Here is a 21,939-nt window from a genome sequence, read left to right as displayed (position 1 = left end):
GGTCAACGAAGCATAGGTGAGGCTATCGTTAAACGCTCTTTTTACAGTATTAAACATATTAGCAAATAATTACAGAATACAATTTTGGACATTTTTTGACTACGTGCAATTAAAGAGAATAATAGAATGGTCACGTGACCTATTATCTTTTCTGCCAGCTTGCCCGCGCAGCCGAATATTTCCGGAAACGCCCGATGTCATCGGCTAGGATAGCATCGCGTAACACTAGTTTATACTTATTTATAATAATTAATATTATATTTTTATATTAGCAGTTATATCTGAAATCAAATTAACATTATCTAGGACTCAACATTCTACTATTTTTATAACCTACGAAAAGTACCGTAATCATAGGCCTAAATCGCATCTAGATCGCCCGTGTTCAGAATATCTGGCCGATAATGTAATATGCCGACAAAAAGATAACATTTCTACAAATGTACAAATTAATATGATTAGAATCTTAATTAGTTTACACTTATTATAAACGAGACTATTAATCAGTAATCGTTGAGTTATTTCATGTTCGGAGACTTCATGTTTAGCAGACTGGTATAATTCTGGCAACTGTTGAGGGAGGACACAACATTATTCGTTAATCTATCTAATTAACATTTTTTTTTTATATACGGGCCACAAAGTATGGTGCCTCGAGCCAAATTTACCAACTTGAGTGTGGACATATATTTTTAGTAAAGTTCTTTAGTTCAAGATTTTTGAAGTAGTGTTGCCTATAAAAGTTCGTTAGACCACAGGTATAGCTGCGTTAGACAATGTCTAGTCTATTCTACCGGCCTATTCTATTCGGCCTCCTCACCAAATGCACGCCCATGCACGAGGGGACATTTCTCGCAGCCCTAGGCACACCGTTAAGTGTGTATACCACATGGTTGCCAATTTACATTGAGGCTTGTGAGAGCTCGCGAACATTTCCTGGCCTACATCCCTACTCCCATTCTGAGGGTTCCTTCTCATTTTCCCGCACTTCCCAGCTATCGCCTTTGAACTTTGCTTCAAGACCCTGCAGACGCTAAGCCGGGGGATTCCAGTATCCCATTCGCAGGTTTCCCCCGGTATTGACTACGGGGTCCGACACCCATTAAAAAAATACTCCACTGTCCCAAGTGTTTTTTTAGATTAGGAGCTCGACTCCCGTGCATCTTGTTGCTAAATAATTCTTAACAGTGTCGGACAGCGCAGAGCCTAAACCAACAGCTCTACAAGCATGAAATTTTGTCCAGTTTCCAACATACATAGGTACCGTACCAGAGCTTCAAGAAAGGATTTTGAAAATTCATAGCCTATGGAAAATGGGACCATGATCATTATAAAATAAACCACATCTATTTAATATAGATACCGGCTATTGACAGCTAAAGTTCTTACTTGATCGTCCTCACAAGAATCCTTGAAATCAAGTATTAATTGTGACTGAAACAAACCCGTGCGTGACGGTAAATTATTCGCTTTTCGACGTCATATTGTTTTGTTTTATCACAAATATAATATTATCATTAGCAACTTCTAGGTATGTGCGATACCATTTTAATGATAAGTTAGTTATCCATTCGTTCGCGTGTGCGCCTTGTGTAAACAGTTTAATTAAAATGGATAAATACTTTAAAGGAAAGAAGATTTTAGTGACCGGTGGATGTCAAGGTAGGCATTTATTTTGAGTTGTAACAAGTACCTATACTAGTCATGAGTAGTCGTTAGATTGATTGAATAAGCTTAAGTCCTAAAGCGAAGATGTAGGTAACTTAGTACGTACGTACTTAGTAAATTCTAAAAAATGTGTGAAAAATATCGCTATTTTGTTTTGCACACGGTCTCGTTTAGTCTTACGTTCTCTTATAGTCCCTTGAAGAATTGTAGCAATATAGTCACGATAGTTTTTGTTGAACACACTGTTATCTTCTGTCATGATAATTAAATGCTAATAAATTTTTAAATGCATTTTAAGAATTTCTTTGAGTATTTTCGGTACAAAGAGACAAGTAGAGCAGAAAATTAATATCCCGCACAAAAAGGAATTAATGGACAACCTACATGTTGTGACACAGACAAGCCATAAGGGCCCAAAATCAAATCTCAAACCGAAATAACACTAATTTCCATCCTGAGGATCGCAATGGGTTGTTTCATAACCATTTAACCAATTAAGAGATAGTAAACACAAAAATATTCTGCTTTATTATTGAGATAAAACAGCATCATCATGCCGCTAGTGTACGACCCGCATAAGATAATGTTTATTATTTAAAAAATAATCGTATATGGAAAAAATATGTCCGATAAGGCAACAGTTTCGCCTGTCACATCACGAATTAGCTCGATGAAATATGAGTGGACTAGTTACCCCTCTGCCTCACTTAAAGGTTGGGGCTTATTTGTTAAGTTCATAATAAAAAATGTACAGGAATTGGACGCGGCACTGTTTTGGAATTATGGCGACAAGGCGCCAACGTTGTAACTGTTTCAAATAACAAAGAAAATCTAGACAAACTCAAAAAGGAATACCCAACCATTGAAGTGGCATATGTGGACCTTCGCGACTGGGACAAAACCAGGGAAGTGATTGACTCGCTCGGAGTGTTCGATGGATTAGTAAACAACGCTGGAATTGCGATCGTCGAACCGTTTTTAGAATGTGATCGTGCCAGTTTCAGAGAGTGAGTATTGCGTAATTTTAGCCGGAGTAGGTAAATTACAATCTTCGATTTAAATCGAAGTCAAAAACTGTTAAAAGATATCCATTCTCGCCGGTTCTTTTTTTAAATGTGATAACAATATCATATTTTATTATTTCATTTTTAGTTATTTCTTTGTTACACACCACAAAAAGTTATGATAGAAGTTTTTTACGAGGTTTTAATTCTTCAAACAAAGGAAAACAAACCTTGATTAGTAGATCCCACCGCTGTGTGTTGCTAACAAGCAAATAGCATTAAATCTTATTACTTTAGTCAACCATTATAAAAAACATGTGTTTATCATTTGCAGGACAATTTCAGTCAACGTTGAAGCTATCTTAAATGTTAGTCAAATTGTCGCAAGAAAAATGATTGCAAATAATATAAAGGGCTCCATAGTAAATATATCGTCACAAGCATCGAAGGTAATCACTAATCATATACCGGCATTATTTTTAAATAACAAATTAAGTACTTATCTATCTTCTTCCATGATTTTTTATAGTCACCGGTTTTTTTTTATTGTTTTGAATGTCCAGACGAGTTTGCCGTTCGCCTGATGGTAAGCGATACGACCGCCTATAAACAGTAGAAACACTATTCAATAGTTTGAATTGCAAATTATTATTTGGTATTCCACTGCGATCGCCATTCTGAGACATGAGATGTTGTTTTATGTCCAGTAGTTACACTGGCTACAATGCCCTTTAAACCGGAACACAGAAGTGACTATACTTACACTACTGCTTGACGGTAGAAATAGACATTGCGGTGATACCTACCCAGGCGGACTCTCACATATGAGAGACCTACCACCAGTGAATTGATTAACTATTACACACCCCAAATATTGAGAGAAAAATATTAACGCAATAAAGTTCATAGAAAAGTGTGTAAATTAATTACTTGTTTAGAAAAAATCTAAACAAGAATTATGCTTTCCTAACGTATAGTACACTTTACAGATTTACATTTTTGTCATTACTTCCTCAAGTAGAATATTTATACTTTTAATACAATACGTACTTATTTAGATAAAAAAATCAAATTTAAACATTTCAGGCGGCATTACGTGACCACGTAGTATATTGCGCGTCAAAAGGTGCAGTGGACGCTATGACCAGGGTGATGGCTTTAGAACTCGGGGAGCATGGTATTCGTGTGAACTCTGTCAACCCCACAGTGATCATGACGGAACTGGGCCGGAAGGTGTGGTCCGAGCCGTCCAAGTCGGAAGGAATGCTCTCAAAAATACCTCTTGGAAGGTACTAACATGTAACTTGTAAATAATGCATAAAATTAAACGTAAATTTTAAGTATTGGCTAGAGCGAAATTGTGTTTAGTAAATTTAGCTAATAAAATATAAATTAACTATACATATTGGGTATAGTTATTAGTTACCCATATAAGTAGCTGAAGGAATTTAAAACTTCAAATCGCCTATACTTTCGCGTTCTTACCAGTTTAATTTATCTTCACAAAAATGAAATAAACGGAATGCACTTAACTTTTAAGAAAGATAAAAATGTTTCAATTAAACCTAACACGTATAGAGGATTTGAATAATTGATTTTATTTAGTTATGTGGTAGACTAGATACATCAATGAGTTCATTTGTTATATAAAGGTCTTCGACATATTTACTCAGCTGATTGTAGTTATGAATCAAATGTTTGCATCCAATTGAAATTTAATTGACAAAGACATTTCATAAATAATATATTTTTATACAATAATAAATTGCGAAGGGTAGCATCAATATATATTACGGCTCTACTATTGGTTTCGCTTTCACATTATATTTTCCAATTTGAAATTGACACAAGCACAGTGAGGCACCCATTTCTTATCTTGATTCCGTATTTTGAGGTTATAATAAGCTTTATAGGCTTCGCAATGCATCAAAATCGTTGCCAAAGCACATTTTTTGGTTCTTAATTTAATAAATTCACCGCAAATAAAACAGAATTAATCAACATTCTGTTTACACTTTCTTGGTGCCATTTTTTAACCAAGTACTACATAAAAGTCGGTTGTTACAACTCAAATATACTTTTTTTTAAATAATAATAGACTAGTAAACACTCACTACTGCCGTTCAGACATTATTCACAATTTGCAATTAAAATGATCAAAATGCTACCGCCTATTGCTCATAAGAATCATTTAAAATCTTCAAAACGTCCTTATCAACATAAATCAGACAAAAGCAAACTTTAAGAGTTAAAAATGGATATCCGAGTGTTTTTCGATGTTTGGAATCAGAATTCAAGCATTAGAACAGAAACACAAAAAAAATTTTTTTTTTGTCGACTTGTGTTATCATTTGAATGTCTCGCACATATTGAACCCCTCTTTGCAACACCTATAGGTTACGAGCATAAATATTTTTTTATTTCTTTTTAGATTCGGAGAAGTGCAAGAAGTGGTGACTGCCATCCTGTTCCTGCTGGGCGACGGGGCCAGCATGATCTCCGGCGTCCAACTCCCTGTGGACGGCGGTTTCCTCGCCACATAGTCATTACACCAAATAAAACCAACATGATTGTTTTATCGGTTTATTGTGCCAAAAGAATTTATACATACTGGACATGAAAACAATGCAAGCATAACAATTTGTTTATAATGCTTATGCTAAGATAGGCTAGCATAAAACGTATGCGTTTAGACGAACATACCACAGGACAAGGTAAAATAAAATACATCTTTAGACAACTACAAGGTTAGTCTCGTGTTACGTGCATTCACCCAGAGGGAACAAAACTTTCAAATTCTAATTATCATATGCAATAGACTCCACGCTCGCTCTCTAAATATCTTATCCACCCTAAACACTACAAATTTAAATTTATTCCCTCCGGCGTCGTACGAGTAGGGTCGGGGGGCTGACCCCCCGGCCGAAGGCGGTCGGAACGGCAAATCAATACAAATCACATTATCGCTACAACAGTTACGAATGTATTTCGATCTCCTAGGATATTGTAAAAAACAGTGTGTCCGCTTATCTATATACCTTAAAACGTATTATTTACAAAATTAAGTCAATAGTCTTTCTCGGTCAGAGCGTACACTAAACAGGAGCAAGCCACGAATCACGACCTTCACTCGCGAGAAGCGTTTGGGATGCACCCGTCGGCGGCGCGGCGGCGCGGCGGTCCTGCGGCGCGACCGCTCCAGCGAACCGCTCGCTTCAAACACAACATTATTGTCAACGTAAAACGACATGACACGCTCGCCGCTGATCCGCGTCCACTCACGCAACACCCTCGCTGGAATATAAATGCTCGATTTCAAATAAATCCCTACTAGTATGTATAATTAAACTAAAACTTACATTATCGTTATCTTGACAACAGGATATAAACACTCAGAGCTTTTGCGATATAAATCCCTTAAAACAAATCTAATTCGATATATTTACATAAGATTGAACCTAATTCTCAGTCATATTTAAGAGATAAACGAGCGATGAACACCACGCATTCTGTACCTGACAACAGCTACACAGCGTAATACTATATCATACAATATGCAATATGGGGCCGCGGTACACTCGCATCTGCCAACAAACAACAGCTACTGTCGATAATCATTGCGAGTCGAAACCGAATCTCGCTACTCTTGTGGTGAACCAATCAAAAGGCTGAAGACAAACCACGTGACCTAGGGACCAATCAAAACCCTGTACAGGGAAGTCAAACCACTGTCCTAGCTCGGCTAGTCATAGACATTCGACATGGCTATTGCCGTCGCAATACTTTGTATACCGAGGCCCATTTAATTCTATGCAACTTAAATTCAGCGAACATTATTTGGGCGCGCGTGTGTCGCGCCCGCGTCCCGAGCCCCACAGCAACACAAGGGCGGATCCAGTCAATACAAGAGGATAAATTCTGTTAATCGTTACAAAGGCCTGTCGCCATATAAATATATCCTTACATTTAATTACAAACTACAATAACAATAATGAATTGCGATACAACTCAATATACCATAGATAAAGCATGGTTTGTATAATTCTTTCATATATTCAGGGACCTAATAAGGTCTTTATGGTCTCAAAACCAGTTTGGAAACGCACAATGTGAAGCCTTCGATATGCACAATATGTAAATATGTTTACACATATAACATAGTGGAACCTGAAAGCTTGTCTGTGCTCTAATAACAAGCGGGGGCATAGACCCCACGCACTGAATCCGCTCTTGTTACAATATTTATACATGTGGTTTCAAAGCATGTATCTATGACCACTAGATCATAGACTATAGATCGTGGCCATAGACAAATCGATACAATAGCGACAAATTAAAAATTCTAAATGTTGACAATCGATATCGACTCGTGCAGAGCGCACAATTGCCAACATCTAGTATTACTATACATTTGCCTTGTAAAAAAGCTGATAACCATTCATACATGGTAACCGAGAATATTGAAAATTTGGTAAGTTACTAGAGATCACCGATTCTACACCCGATTGTCGATATTTTTTTCTAGAGTATCACTTATCGACATTATTATGTTTATGTATTAATATTTTCGATTCAATTTGTATCCGAGTGAGACATCCACTCGGGTCTAATATTCAGGTCGTTTATAATGAAACTTATCGACACTAATTTACAGATGTGAAATGTGATTGATATAAATACAATAGTTAATACCATATAATTAAGCAAATAGAAATATTTTCATTAAATATAAATGTAATGCACTATCTAAGTTATATCTAATCACATCAAGACTAATACAACACAAAATCTCGTAAATCTATGGCAGTGCGCGCAATGTGGAAATGTCAAACCTTCGAAACATAAAATTCAAAATCAAGGAAGATATGAAACGTAATTGGAAGACGATTCGTAAACCAATAATCTATAGTAGGTATTGAATTTATATAATAAATTATATCACTATATTGCACATTCCAACTGACGGTATTATTAAAATCATACTGTTATTGCAATATTTGCTTATGCACAATCAAAATCAATACAATAATTATGTAATTTATAATTGCAAATACATGAATTCCACTACATAGAGCATTCTTACACATTTTATGAAAACGCGTAGAATTAGAGTAACTTGTGTATAGCGTCCGACCAACGAATCAACATCGGTCGGTGAATCTTCATACAATTAGACTATAAAATGACATTTTGGCTTTCCTTCTTACTCGATGCTTCCAATAACTATTTTCAAAACAATATACAACATATAAAGCCAAGTTCTGAGCATATAATACAATATTACTTCAATTATTTGTGTGTGTAACACTTTTTATCTGATTTAAAACGGCACTATAACCAATTGTACCTGTTTCCGTCACTTTGCACTGCATCACTGTCAGACCGTAAGCACTGCGTCACTGCCTCGACATACTGAAGCTGTCTCGCCACACACCTGAAGCGGCAGTCGGTGTCACTCACACTCCGAGTCCCTCGTGATTTGTTCAATGCGAGCTCAACAAACCGCACTGTTATATTAATTTGAAACAGAACCGGTCGATTAACCGCCAACTTTGTTACAAATTATTCACTAATTCCATCCACCATCGACATCACGAGAACAACGATACATATTCTAAATACAACTGAGCATAAAGTACAAGGTGTCGTACCCTAGGTGAAATAATTTACAACAATATGTACAGTACGACCGATCTAAGTGGGCCGGTCTGAAGTTAGGCACTTCACCCGCCTTGTACGCACTTAGTCACGCTCCACCTCGTCAAACATCGCGACGCTGCTCATCATCGATGTGTTGGTTACACAGTGCGAGGTGTCAAGTTTGACAGTGGATAGTCACTGCCGTCGATTCGCACGCCAGTAGCTCGACATGCCTGAACCGGTCATATAATAATGTAAACAAAAAATGTAGTATCTCAGGTGCAAGCTACTGACGGACTGGCCCACAGTAACTGTTGACGCGGCCGCGCAGTGTGTAACCGTGGCGCATGACGTGAGCGGCGCGTTAGAGCGGCCGTACTGTGACGCGCGTGGGAGTGGGCGGGCGGGGCGGGCGGCGCGGGCGGCGCGGCGCGGCTCACCGCCACTCGGCGACGGCGGCGACGGTGGTGCCGGGCTGCGGCGCGGCGTCGGGCTCGGCGGCGGGCTCGTGGCGCCGCAGCGTGCGCTCGTTGCCGGAGCTCTGGTAGTTGCCGCGCTGTCCGCCTGCAAACAACACATGACAGCATTAATCATTCCAAAAGCCAATAGCAAAACTCACTGCACGGCTCATGCGTCAATTTTACACTACGCTCATTTCCTGCGTTACTGCCTGATTAGAATAACGCCTATGACGCAATAAGTGGTCTCAAGTTACCATTAAAGTGAATGAGGCATCACGATCAGTGAGTTATTATAACATTCAGTAAATCTCTGTGAACTTTATCAGGGCAATCGTGGGGTAAGATATAAACATACCGAATTTGAGCATGTTCCAATCGAACACGTAGTCGTAGGTGAAGCCCTGCCGCAGGAACAGCGTGCGGAACAGCTGGCGCAGGTGGCTGTAGTCGGGCCGCTCCTCGAAGCGCAGCCGCCGGCAGTACTTCAGATATAGTTGAAACTCGATCGGGTGGTTCTGGAAAATTATTACAACATTGTTAGAAGATACATAAAATGTTTATGACATTTTAATAAAGGCATGTGCACACGATATTTCAATTAATTATAAAACTACTCTGTCCACATAGGAAACTATGCCAAAGTAAAATAGTAACAAAAAGTCAACAATCAGTTGACTTCAGTGCTCATAAACAATGTGTCAGAGGCAATAAAGAGTAATTGGCCTCTAATATTTTTAGTCATCTAATGTTCAAAATTTTTTCATGGCCCAGAGTTCAAGCAATATTGGCACAAATTTCCTCATATTTAGATAGGCAATTTAGTTAGGATTTTTTAAAAAAAATTACATTCACCATAGTTTGACCAGCCAGTACATTAGCAATTTGTACTCACTTTACAAAGTTCGTCAAACGGTGTGGACAGTTTCTTCTCGGATATTCTCTCGTACTTCTGCCGCTTGGTGGCCGCCTTGAGCCCCTGCCACGGCAGCGAGCCGCGGTTGAAGTACATCAGCACGTACCCGAGCGACTCCAGGTCGTCGCGTCGCGACTGCTCTATGCCCAGGTGAGTGTTTATAGACGCGTACCGGGCGGTGCCTGCAACACATTACCGACTCTGTTACCTGGGTATTATGACATATTTTCACATGCCTGTCGGAGCAGGTAAACTTCTGTAGAAGAAAGTCAACCATACACCTTGGTTGTTGAGACTATTTTTACTTGTTTTATAAAATCTAGGTGGTTACTCTTTCCTATGCGAAAGTCTAGATAGATAAGCTATGTGTATATTTTTGTTCAAGGAATGTAATGAACTGTTTAATGGAAATTGTTGCCAACGACTATAGAGCATTCTGAAGTCCTAAGAACCCATTATAGTTTAGAATACACAGATAAATTTTAAATGTTATCAAAAAACACCCTCAGTTGTTGGCAAAAATTAATCTTTAAAAAAAAAATTTTACATGCATTATATTGTATATTTGTATCACTCACCAGTCAAATTCTTGTTTTCTCTGTACGGGATGTGCTGCAGTGTGCGCGGGTCTTTGTACTTCTTTGCTAAACCAAAATCTATTATGTACACTAAATTTCCTTTTTTACCTAGGCCCATTAGGAAGTTGTCCGGCTTGATATCTCTGTAAAGGGAAACAAATACGTGTCTTGAATAAAAGAAAATGTGTTTACAAATATTATAAAGAGACTCAGTTATAAAATATAGTTTTTAGATAGTATAATTTTAGTTTTTTTTATTGCTTTGAATGACAAGATGAGCTTGCCGTTCACCTGATGGTAAGCTATACGACCGCCCATAATCAGTAGAAACACCATCCAACATCTTAAATTACAAAGTATTGTTTGGTATTCCACTGCGCTCGCCATCCTGAGACATGAGATGTTAAGTCTTATTATGTCCAGTAGTTAACACTGGCTACAATGTCCATCAAACCAAAACACAACAGTGACTACACACTGCTGCTTGGTGGCAGAAATAGACATTGCGGTGGTACCTACACAGGCGGACTCTCACATATGAGAGTCCTACCACCAGGGAAGATTACTAATTCTCCATTCTGAAAAATATTCCAGCAATAAGACGTGAATGCAATACATTCACGTCGACGGATCAATTATGAGCAACATCAATACAATTCGCAAAACTTACATACAAAACTCATACAAATTCATTAAAATCCACATACTGGACATACATTATTAAATTAATAACAAACACGGTTGTATAGTAGAGAAATAAGAACGATAACAAATCTATAGAGTTATCTATGTAAACAGGTAATTTGGTTATCTGCAGGCCCGCGATACGACCCCGCGTACAGATATAACTCTTAATTAACGTTTCTACGAACCTAATGCGCTTGTCTGACTGTGTGTCAACCTTACTATATATATTAAATTTCACTCTATACTATTGTATATAATAATAATAATAATAATAATATCAGCCCTGTATTATATACTTGCCCACTGCTGAGCACGGGCCTCCTCTACTACTGAGAGGGATTAGGCCTTAGTCCACCACGCTGGCCTAGTGCGGATTGGTAGACTTCACACACCTTCGAAATTCCTATAGAGAACTTCTCAGATGTGCAGGTTTCCTCACGATGTTTTCCTTCACCGTTAAAGCGAACGATAAATTCACAAAGAATAAACACATGATTTTTTAGAAAAGTCACAGGTGTGTGCCCTTGGGATTTGAACCTGCGGACATTAGTCTTGGCAGTCCGTTCCACACCCAACTAGGCTATCGCCGCTGATTTTATATAAAGTACAAATTAATTAACTTTACTATAAAAACGATAACCAATGGTTGTTTACTTCATAAATCTTTGAGATATTTATGGATTTGTTAAAATAAAGATACGTCTTATTATCATCATTAAAACACTGGTATCCAGAACCATAAAAATAAAAACAATATCTGAAGAGCTTTACTGACTAACTAGCCAAACAATTCTATAAGAGTACAAATTAAATATTAAAAGGACATGTCCGCTTTTTGTATGGGCGCTGAGGGTTCTTTATTTCGAATAAATTTCAACCAACCTTAAACTTATTGGATAAAAAGTGGCAAAAATATGGAGATTGGAATCATTAAAAGAATATTTTCTTTATAAAATAAGACAAAAATATAGCGTCGGAGTAACTCATGAAAATAACTACCATGATTTTCTTTTTTCATAAGTAGTTGTCAGTTATTGTCATTCGCCGTTATTCCCAGAGATAAATAAACTAGATTTTTGATAACTACTTCTGTGGGAGTGCGTTCCAATGTAGCAACATTATTATTCGAAAGCGTGTATTTCAGATAAAATAAAAATACAAAAATCTAAAAAAAGGTTTTTAAAATTAAATGATTTATTTTAATAGGCTTGTTTGAAGAATCCTATCTAAAGAAATAGAAATTATTTTGTTTAGAAATTCTGTTGAAAAAGGAAACCGTTTTTGGACATGTCCTTTACAACAAAATGCTTCACAATAAAACCCTACTTGAGTGTGTGAAGCATAATCAACAAATTGATTTCCGTGTAGTTCATTGTGTTAACGATCTCACATTAATTGATTTGGATATCTTACATGTCTTGTTTGTTCGTTATCAGTACTTTTGTAAGAAAACAAAATATCTATTTTACGTTTTATTTCCGCATGTGGATTATTTGAATGCTGCTGTTAAAATAGAGTAATAAATGGATAATAAGTCAATTAGTGTTTGTATTAGACTGAGCAGAAATATAACGTATTTAGTATCCAATTGTCCAGGGACTCGAGTTTTACTTTAAAAACGTACAATGGATGTTTGTACATAGGTAAGAGTAAAATCAAGTCTACTCAAGGGACTAGTCTCTAAATTCTCCTATGACGATTGTCTTTTTATACGTTTTCTTTGATTTAAATATTTGTCTAACCAAGAAATTATTTGATTTTTAATGTAAGTATACTGCTTTTAGACTCAGTCGACAATAAACATATATCAAAGGGAGTAACAGAGATTCATTCTATAATCAACCTCTTTACTTCCTTTTCCTATGGCTTGTAGTGCTATTCGACATCTCCATGGCCTATTCCCAATGTATTAGTAGTCGATCTATTAGAAATCATTGCCGTCTTCATGTGAATACTAACCACGACTATTTTTTCAATAAGCATTTACATGAAATTCCGCAGAAATCATGCCAGGGATCAACTTATAACTATTAGATGTAGCTCCTAATTTTTTTTCAGGGGTAAAAGTCCCGCGATATATTTTCCCGGGATAATAGTAGTCTATATCGTTCCCGGGGTCTCAAAGAATCTCCATACCAAATTTCATCGAAATCAGTTCAATGGACCAGCTGTGAATGTATATCAAACAGAAGTACGTATATGGATTTATTTCGGAATATACACAACATTTAATAAACGGGAATAAACTCTCATGCGGGCTTTTTTTCTTCTTTTTATCATGTACATGGCTATACCTAAAACTGATTTTGAAAAGAGCAACACCAGAGTTTCCTGCCCGTTCTTCTCTGGTGAGAACTGCTATACGAACTGGTGGTAGAGTTAATATTGACGGAATCTAAATAATGTATAACATTTTACGGGTTTAAATAAATCATTTCATTTCATTTAAATAAAACTATTTGCGGATTATTATCGCGATTATTTATATTATTATTTTTTCTCGAAGTTTCAAAGACTTTGCAACCTTCATGGTCACGGGACGGACTCCACCCGCACTGTGCAAATAGCTTTATTTCAATAAAATAATCTTATTTTCACTAATTTGTACTATGTATAAGGACTACCTCAACACAACAATAGTGCATGGCGTAACAAACTTAGCGACTGATAACACAACACGCTTGACATTATCTGCATGTTTTATTTACGATCCGATGACCCTTACTTGACGATAAACTGCGTGACGTTAGGGATGGATCGCGAGCGTCAGTGCTTAGAACAGCTATAACACATATTACGGCTAAAACGTGACTTGCACGGCCAAGATGGTCAAAGATAGCAGAGGGAAAGTTTTTGGATTATAAAACATATTTTATAGGTATTAAGGGCGTGTACAGATGGGCGTTTTATACGCAACATGAAACTAACACGCGTGATTTCTACGCTTTAATCGTGTGCATAGTTTTTGATAATTGGGATTATATATTTTTTTTAATATACGATGAACACATCACGGTTGAAATTGCTAAATCAACAAAGACCTAAATTATTTTAAAATATTTTGCTTTTCACAAGAAATTAGAATTTACGACAGCCTTAAAGAATATATTGTATGTATTTGTGCAATATTCTGCAAAATTGATTATTATGTTTCTATTAGAATTATCACGTCGTTAATAGATAATTTCCTGTGATAAATATTTGATAAGATCCAATAAGTATAGATGTCAATATCTTGCCTTGTAAATTACTAAAATAATGCGCTATAAATTTGAGTTATTTTAATTAGATAATTTTGCTGTGTCATTGATGCAATCATTTAGTAATAGAAAGTTAATAATAATTGATGACTATATTTAAAAATTGTGAAAAAACATCCATTGGAAACTATTGTATTCTTTTTTTTTAATACTACCGGTATAGAAAATGAAAATGCGTACTACCAAAAAAATTAAAGCAACGAGAACTCGAACCGCCTTACTGTAATAATGCAAATATTTTGAGAATTTAGAACCATTCCTATCTAACTGCGTGTAGTCGTCATATTCATAACTTAAAAACGAAGACAACGGAAATGGTAACTATACAATCACATCATATTATAATATAAAAATAAAGATATATGTTTTTAAAATAACGATATATATTTGTGTATACGTACATGTGATCCTACTGCATCTGATGGTAACTGAATAGTGGTCTAATAGAATGTCGATTGACGAGAGTTGTTTACCACTCGGCAGTCGACACAATTATGCCGGCTTGCCGGAACCAGATATATACAGAATGATCCCGGAACGCGACACACTTACGTGGGCCACTATGGCGGGTTTTAACACCTTGTGTACGGTGGTCGCTATCCAGGTGGATATAAAACATATTCTGCAACCAGCATACTTATACCACTTTGCTTCTGTGTGCCCATAAAGTGCGTAACATAAACGGATAAATATATTTTTATAAAATCTTTAAAATGACGACATACCTATGGATGAAATTTCTGTAATGTATGTCCTCGATGCGCGAAATCAACTGGTCAGCGAGGAGCAGCACAGTCTTGAGAGAGAAGCGGCGCGAGCAGAAGTTGAACAGGTCCTCCAGAGAGGGGCCGAGCAGTTCCATCACCATAACATTGTAGTCGCCTTCCGAGCCGCACCATTTTATTGCCGGGATGCCCACTAGAACACATTCAGACAATTTTTCATTAATAAAGGGCTATTATATTTTATTCAGTGATAAACAAAAAACAATATTATTGTTTGTCGCTTCTTTGGCCCAGTTTCTGTTCCAGATTTCAGTCTCCAAGAGATGACGCTTAGATTAGAAATATTGTATCTCGCAAAAATTTTGCTAAATTGTTTCTTATTTCAAATAAATGAAAAATAATAACTGTGATTTGCTTTGTTTTTTTTTTTAATTAGAAGCAGTAGTTTCAATTTCTTGTATCATACCAACAATATTACCAAAAACATAAAGAAATGCATAGACCATGTTCAGGAGTGGGACGTTAAGAAAAATACTACTTCATTTATATTTATCAATAATTACCCCATTATCAAAGGACTGTGCTAAAATATCTATAAAATCAATTTGAAATATACTTCTATGTGTCACACGTAGAACCATAAATAATACAATATCTTAGACATGGACCTCCCCTATAATCTTATCACTTCGGACAATAAAACATTGTAATACTTTGAATAAATTATCAAAATAAAGGAAAACTATACTATGTTTTAATTTACATTAATTTAAATCGACTTTGGGACTCCACAACCAGATACATAAAGAAAATCTGTCTTTGTTGTCAATTCTGTGATATGTTATGGTCCAGAGATAATGGACTTAAGAGAATGGTGAACAATTTATATAAAGTAAATCAAAGTACTTATTAATTGAATTTGCTTGTTTGCAACCATAACTTGGATAGGAGACACTTGTTATGAACCCTTAGTCACTCTGGACTGCCATAATTTTAACAAATATTGAAAGATGTGGTATTTCATTGATCAACACTACATTTGGACTGTGTACTCAAATGTACTCAGTGGAAGCAGTGGCAAGATAACATAGATATATACACTTAACATACAGCCATCACCTTACGACCTAAGCAACTGGTTATTCAACCTCACACGAACACTAATCTTAACTCGACTAACTGAAATAATCGCGTTAATTAACCAGCTTCCTTGTTAATTAAAGACTTACGCGCAATGACAGTACGGAAATGTGCACTGAAGAGCAATGTTCATGATTGATCATTTTAAATCTTATTTGGTTGTAATTAATGTTTATAATCCGTTGAAATTGTCATAATTTTGCAGTAATCATTATAAAATAATTATTTAGTTGTTACAATTATTAATTATTTATTAAATGGGTTTTTCTTTGTGATATATTAAAATTGAAACCTTAAGGAAATCAAAATAAAAAGTATTTGTATTGTACAAGTAGTAGGGCATTAAAAAAATGCATATATAACATACTATAATTTTTGGAAAGAAGGTACATAGGAAACAGTTTTGAGATGACATGTTAATTATCTTCTAAAACATTTACAAATATAAAAATCTAAAGGAATGTATAACGTCAAACAGTTTGCTTATTTGAACGCGCTAATCTCAGGAACTACTAAACTGATTTTGAAATTTATTTCACTGGGACAGATCACTCAGTGATAAGAAAAGTCAATTGTTAGCTTAGTTATATTATTAAAAAAAACGCTCAGTAAATAAGGTAAACATAAAAGTTCTCTACATGTATACTAAATAATAAGAATATGTAACTTATATTCACTTAATAGTGGGAAATATGTCTGTTTGTTTGTAAGAACACCACATTGTGTATTCTTGGCACTAAGTAGTGACCTATGTTATTACTGTACATTATGGGACTCTACAAATTACTAATTGATCTTCAGCTAGTGTCTGGGGTAATTTAAGTATAAGATATGGTGTTTTTGAGTTTTTAGGAGTAACTTTCCACATATATTTTATTTAGAATGCAACTATCATTTTACAGTATTCTTCCTTTTCATTACACTTTTTGACCAGTTCTACTAGAAATTTGCGCAGTAAACGAGCTACTTCATATCAAAGCATGATGCATACTCATATAATACACCATGTGTAGTGAATATTAATAAATTCATAATTATTATTTAAATGACACAGATTGATACACATGGAAACATAAACGCTAACATTATTCTGTCTGCATACATTTACGTATCACACATAAGTACAAGAAATGCGCTATAACTTTTATAATGTTGTACTAGCTTTGCCCGCGGCTTCGCCCGCTTGGAAATCAGTGTGTCACAATGTTTTTTTTGTGTACATACCGACTCCCGAGATTTTTTACAACCGCGCGACCTTTTCAATAGTGTTCATTATTTTTTAGTCAATTTACATAAAACCGTTATGTACTAAAACCTAAACCTTCCTTAACAATTTCACTATATTTCAGCAAAAATCGTACAAAAATCCGTTCAGTGGATTTGGAGAAAATCGATCACATACAAACACCTTTTGGGGACTTTGTTTTATATGTATAGATATCAACTATCATACATAAATACAAACTTTTTTTAATCTTTGCACAAAAAATCACTACAGTGAAGGAAAAATAATGTAATGCTGAGTAATTATAGGAGATAAGTCCTTAAAAGGTTGCAAGACTGACGCCAGCATCTAATATTACATGTAGAACTTAGCTACCAGAATTTGACTCATTAGAACTAGCTTTATACAGGTGTTTCAGTGCTCAATATCTAGTCAAATATAAAATATACAATATTATTTCCTTGCACCTACCACTGGCAATACAGGAATATACTATTCATATTTAACAGTTATCTTTAGTCACTTTTCTTTATTGTTTTAGACAGGCATGGCAATATTACCGCACTGCAACTAATGGTGGGTAGAGTGAAGTCCCGATAGTGTTAACTAACAAGAGATTGTATCCCTTGTCAATCGACACAATTATGTCCTCTATTTGAGCAAAAAAAAACATTAAAAATTTATGCTAAATTTTTAATCACACATCTTCATTAGCTCATAAAAGTTTCAGATTGTTGTGAAACAAAGAAAATTAATAATAATCCACTACCTCCGCCCTAACCACTTGTTTTTGTTTTATGGGGTCTGCAATGCACCAAAATTTACAATTTCATTACAGGCTTATAACTACATTATTTTCCATTCCAAAATCAAGAAATAAATAATATTAGTTAAGTTAATCTTACATTTAGTACACAACTTATTTTACATCTTATGATGTCTGCATATACAAGTTTGAAAAATTTCCTCGACCATACAAGTTAAACTGAACAAACTTAGCCAAACTAATGGTAAATAACCAGCTTAACGTTAAAGTATATTTTCATGTCATTTTTGGAATCAAAAAGACCAATTCAGGCTTTTTGTAAAAGTATATGGGTGACAATATATGTACATACCATTGCGCCTGTATTGCATGGACACAGGTGCAACAACGACACTCATATGTCCCAAACAATTTATATTCCACAATGTGTAGAGGGAAAGTCACAGTATGGGCAAAAATCTCACCAAGACAATGAAATATGTTTATAAATTTATAAAAATATATAACATTTTTAGACCAAGCAATTACATTATGGGGTCATATTATGCAGTTTAATTGGTTACAGACGAAGAAAAAAAACATTGAAACTTAATCTCTCTTTGTAATATCTTATTTTTTTACAAAACCTGATAATCTATAAATGTATTTCACTGGAGAACATAGTCTAACAATTATAGAATAGTCAATATTAGAATTAAAGTCTTATTAGTGAGAAAAAACTTGACAAAGCCAAACACACAAAATTTTGAAACAAAAAAACACACTATATCCAAGGTGATTGTATTGTTAAGTTATTCTGTTTAGTTTTATGTTTTGCTTTTCTACATATTTCTTGTGAGAATCTTTATACTTTATCTAAGATTACAAAAACTTCAGTAACTAGAAACTCAACAAATTAACATTTTGTATGAGCATTACTAAAATCTATCATTTTATTATCATGTTACTGATTAGTCTGTTAAATCCACACAGTTTTAACAATATAAATGTGTACTTAATAACCTAAATCAGTTTTCTTCAAGCCAAGTTCAATAAATAATGTCAATCTTAATTTTTGATATAATTCTAACAATAAACTAATCAAAATACATTAATATGTTGATACAGTTATAACCATTCATAAATTTAATTATGCAGCTGTCTGTCATCCCAAAATAAATGAATAAATAAAATATGTTATTTGAAGGCATGTAAAAATATTTAATCTGATTGATGAATTTTTGCAATCAATAAAAATTGGAATTTTTCATAGAAATCATCAATTTATCTGTAGGTCAATACACTCACCTCCACCTTGCATCAGTTTGTAAAATTTGCTCTCTATATGTAATTGTGGATGTCTTGTCTTGATACATTCTAATTTTATAGCTACCTCCTCTCTGGTCACTATGTTTGTTCCTGGAATAAACAACATTATTATTAACATGATACTGCTTTGTATTTATTGACTATAAAATTTGTATTAAATGTTGTTATACACAAATTTTGTATACAGTTTTTAAGGAACAGTTTGATTTTTCTTCATTGACATTGTAACATAGGTGTTATTTTAAACCAAAGGATATTTCCATTAGAATCAATGAAACTTAACAATTATTGGGTGTATCAAAAACATGGATTTATGAAGGCATATGGGAATTTCATCCATGTTTTAAATCAATAAAGATCAAGGAAATCATTGGACAATAAATAAAGGTTACTATTTCATATCAGATCCATAAAAGTATTTGCTTTCGATTAATAATAATTATGGTACAAGTAAATAATTTTACAACAAGCACCAATTTGACATTGTAGGCAATTGTTAGCGAGAATATTGTAACTTTGAGTGATTATTTCGCACGCAGTGTACACTGTCTAACACAATACAAGCGACTTGTGGTCACGTCACGAAGGAAACACAGACACCACGACCTATTCGTGAATTGATAACCACATGTATCTTATAGTGACTAATCTCAACACCAATTATATAAAACACACATAAACGCTTCACCATCAACAACACTCATATAGAATCTTGTTTAAATACAACACTGCACACTCATGACAAACCCGAGAACTATTTCGAAACGAAAAAAAACTTCAGCTGGCCTACAAGTGACCATTTTTCTTTGTTTACAATTATTGTTCTGGTTACTTACCCAGATAAATATCTCCAAATGATCCGGAGCCAATTTTGCGACCCAGTCGGTATTTATTACCGACACGGAGTTCCATTATGCTATTTAGTGCGAGATGAAATCAAAATAATATCGCGGACCACCAAATCATTACAAGACGGCCATATTGCGATAGACGCACAAATGTATTTGAGAGTTAAAAAGTAAGCAATCTTGGGTGGAACTTGTTACAAATAATAACTTTTGTTCACTTCAGATACTTTGTTACTTGTGAACTCAATAAATAGTTTCATAAAGTTACTCTTTTTTACATAAAATAACTTGCAAATTGCTTTTTCTAACTACACGCATATGAATATTTTTGTAATTTGTCGAAACAGCAGGAGCTAGCAATAGATAAAAATTCTGAACCTTTTTAGTTGGCAACACTCACAATTTACTATAGACAATACTTGTTATAATAGCACTGCTACACAGGCGTATGATTATTTCTAGGCACTTAATTTTTTAAATTACTTACTATATATATATATATATATATATATATATATATATATATATATATATATATACATTGATACACATTGATACACATTTTTATATATATATATATATATATAAAAATGTGTATCAATGGTATGTGTTAAATCTTAAAAAAAACATACAATAAACCAAGTAGACTACTATATAAATTGCGTATTATTTTTAGAATTTTATGAATTCGACCTAAAATAATATTATGTTTGCAAGAGGCGTGTTCATCGATTTTCTTGTTTACGCAAAGGCATAATGTAAGATGCCGCCTGAGGTGGAAATAAAATCTCAATATTTGCGCCCCCAAGCATTATACTGATATATCTACATTTATACAGATTTTACCCTATTTAGATGTATTTTTCGGTTTCTTACTAGAATATAGAAATAGACAATCCGTCGCACCATTGACCCCAAGGCACGAGGAAACAAACGTCATACAAAGAAATCAGTGTCGCACACAGAACCTCCTCCCCCTTCTCCCACCCAACGACAAATGCGATAAAAAATTAGTCCTTTGACGCGTCAATCGCAATTTTTTCGCGCGTCCAATGTTTGCCAATGTTTTGGAAACCAGCCTACAATTTAGATTATTTGGCAACTTAATTTTACTGGCATTATGTTGGTAACACGTATAATTTTTTTACGTCGTCTATCATATTATCCAAACCTATGTCATTACAAAGAGAATATAATCACTACGTTTTATGTCATTAGTTCATTTAATGTTATACTTACTTCTTACTTAATGTTTATTTTCTTATTTTCCGCCTACGCTTATCTCATTATAAGAGATTCAGTACTTACTGGAGAAACCGTCCTAGAAAATCCTACGTAAATTATTGCTCGACCTGGTTTTGAACCTAGGACCTCTCATTCCGCAGCATATTTCTGTTATGCAGGGAGGAGTAACAATGTTTATTTGGAAAGTATATGTTTTATATTATTGACATTTTGGTATTCTTATTTTTTACTTTTTGACAGCCTCAGATATTTTTGGAAAATATAAATATTACACCTCCTAAAAGATTGAAACGACAAATTTTTACACTATAACAATTAACGATTTCACAAAATCTTTACCTTCTTTTAAATATCATTACATAATTATCAAAAATAACTAAATATTATAAAAGGATTGAACTTTATTTACACACGATACACATATGAACCGCTACAAAAAGCGATTATATATTTTAATTTTATGACAAGGTC

General features: G+C 34.7%; 2 protein-coding genes across 2 annotated transcripts; one reads left to right on the top strand and one right to left on the bottom strand.

The window, feature by feature from the left end:
• Nucleotides 1-1,517: 1,517 nt before the first annotated feature.
• On the top strand, nucleotides 1,518-5,250 carry LOC115451823 (L-xylulose reductase). The gene is made up of 5 exons (XM_030180206.2): nucleotides 1,518-1,662; nucleotides 2,423-2,675; nucleotides 3,007-3,121; nucleotides 3,759-3,961; nucleotides 5,104-5,250. The coding sequence occupies exons 1-5, from the start codon at nucleotides 1,611-1,613 to the stop codon at nucleotides 5,213-5,215; spliced, it is 735 nt and encodes a 244-aa protein (XP_030036066.1). The 5' UTR covers nucleotides 1,518-1,610; the 3' UTR covers nucleotides 5,216-5,250.
• On the bottom strand, nucleotides 5,242-20,598 carry LOC115451692 (casein kinase I). The gene is made up of 7 exons (XM_030180065.2): nucleotides 20,212-20,598; nucleotides 19,355-19,465; nucleotides 14,937-15,129; nucleotides 10,265-10,407; nucleotides 9,666-9,868; nucleotides 9,129-9,288; nucleotides 5,242-8,876 (listed from the first exon to the last, which is right to left on the bottom strand). The coding sequence occupies exons 1-7, from the start codon at nucleotides 20,285-20,287 to the stop codon at nucleotides 8,749-8,751; spliced, it is 1,014 nt and encodes a 337-aa protein (XP_030035925.1). The 5' UTR covers nucleotides 20,288-20,598; the 3' UTR covers nucleotides 5,242-8,748.
• Nucleotides 20,599-21,939: the final 1,341 nt, after the last annotated feature.

The sequence above is a fragment of the Manduca sexta genome, chromosome 12, assembly GCF_014839805.1.
Source record: "Manduca sexta isolate Smith_Timp_Sample1 chromosome 12, JHU_Msex_v1.0, whole genome shotgun sequence".
NCBI lineage: Eukaryota > Metazoa > Arthropoda > Insecta > Lepidoptera > Sphingidae > Manduca > Manduca sexta.
Note: the sequence above shows the minus strand (reverse complement) of the source record. Positions and strands in the feature narration are given on the sequence as shown.

What these genes read in the sequence shown, in the direction of transcription:
- LOC115451823 (XM_030180206.2), top strand. Translation starts at nt 1,611, where the DNA reads ATGGATAAATACTTTAAAGGAAAGAAGATTTTAGTGACCGGTGGATGT. An exon ending in AGTGACCGGTGGATGTCAAG is followed by an intron (nt 1,663 to 2,422) that starts GTAGGCATTTAT and finishes AAAAATGTACAG; the next exon opens with GAATTGGACGCGGCACTGTT. An exon ending in GATCGTGCCAGTTTCAGAGA is followed by an intron (nt 2,676 to 3,006) that starts GTGAGTATTGCG and finishes TATCATTTGCAG; the next exon opens with GACAATTTCAGTCAACGTTG.
- LOC115451692 (XM_030180065.2), bottom strand. Translation starts at nt 20,287, where the DNA reads ATGGAACTCCGTGTCGGTAATAAATACCGACTGGGTCGCAAAATTGGC. An exon ending in TACAGAAATTTCATCCATAG is followed by an intron (nt 10,408 to 14,936) that starts GTATGTCGTCAT and finishes TTCCCTTTACAG; the next exon opens with AGATATCAAGCCGGACAACT. An exon ending in TTGGAACATGCTCAAATTCG is followed by an intron (nt 8,877 to 9,128) that starts GTATGTTTATAT and finishes TGTTGTTTGCAG; the next exon opens with GCGGACAGCGCGGCAACTAC.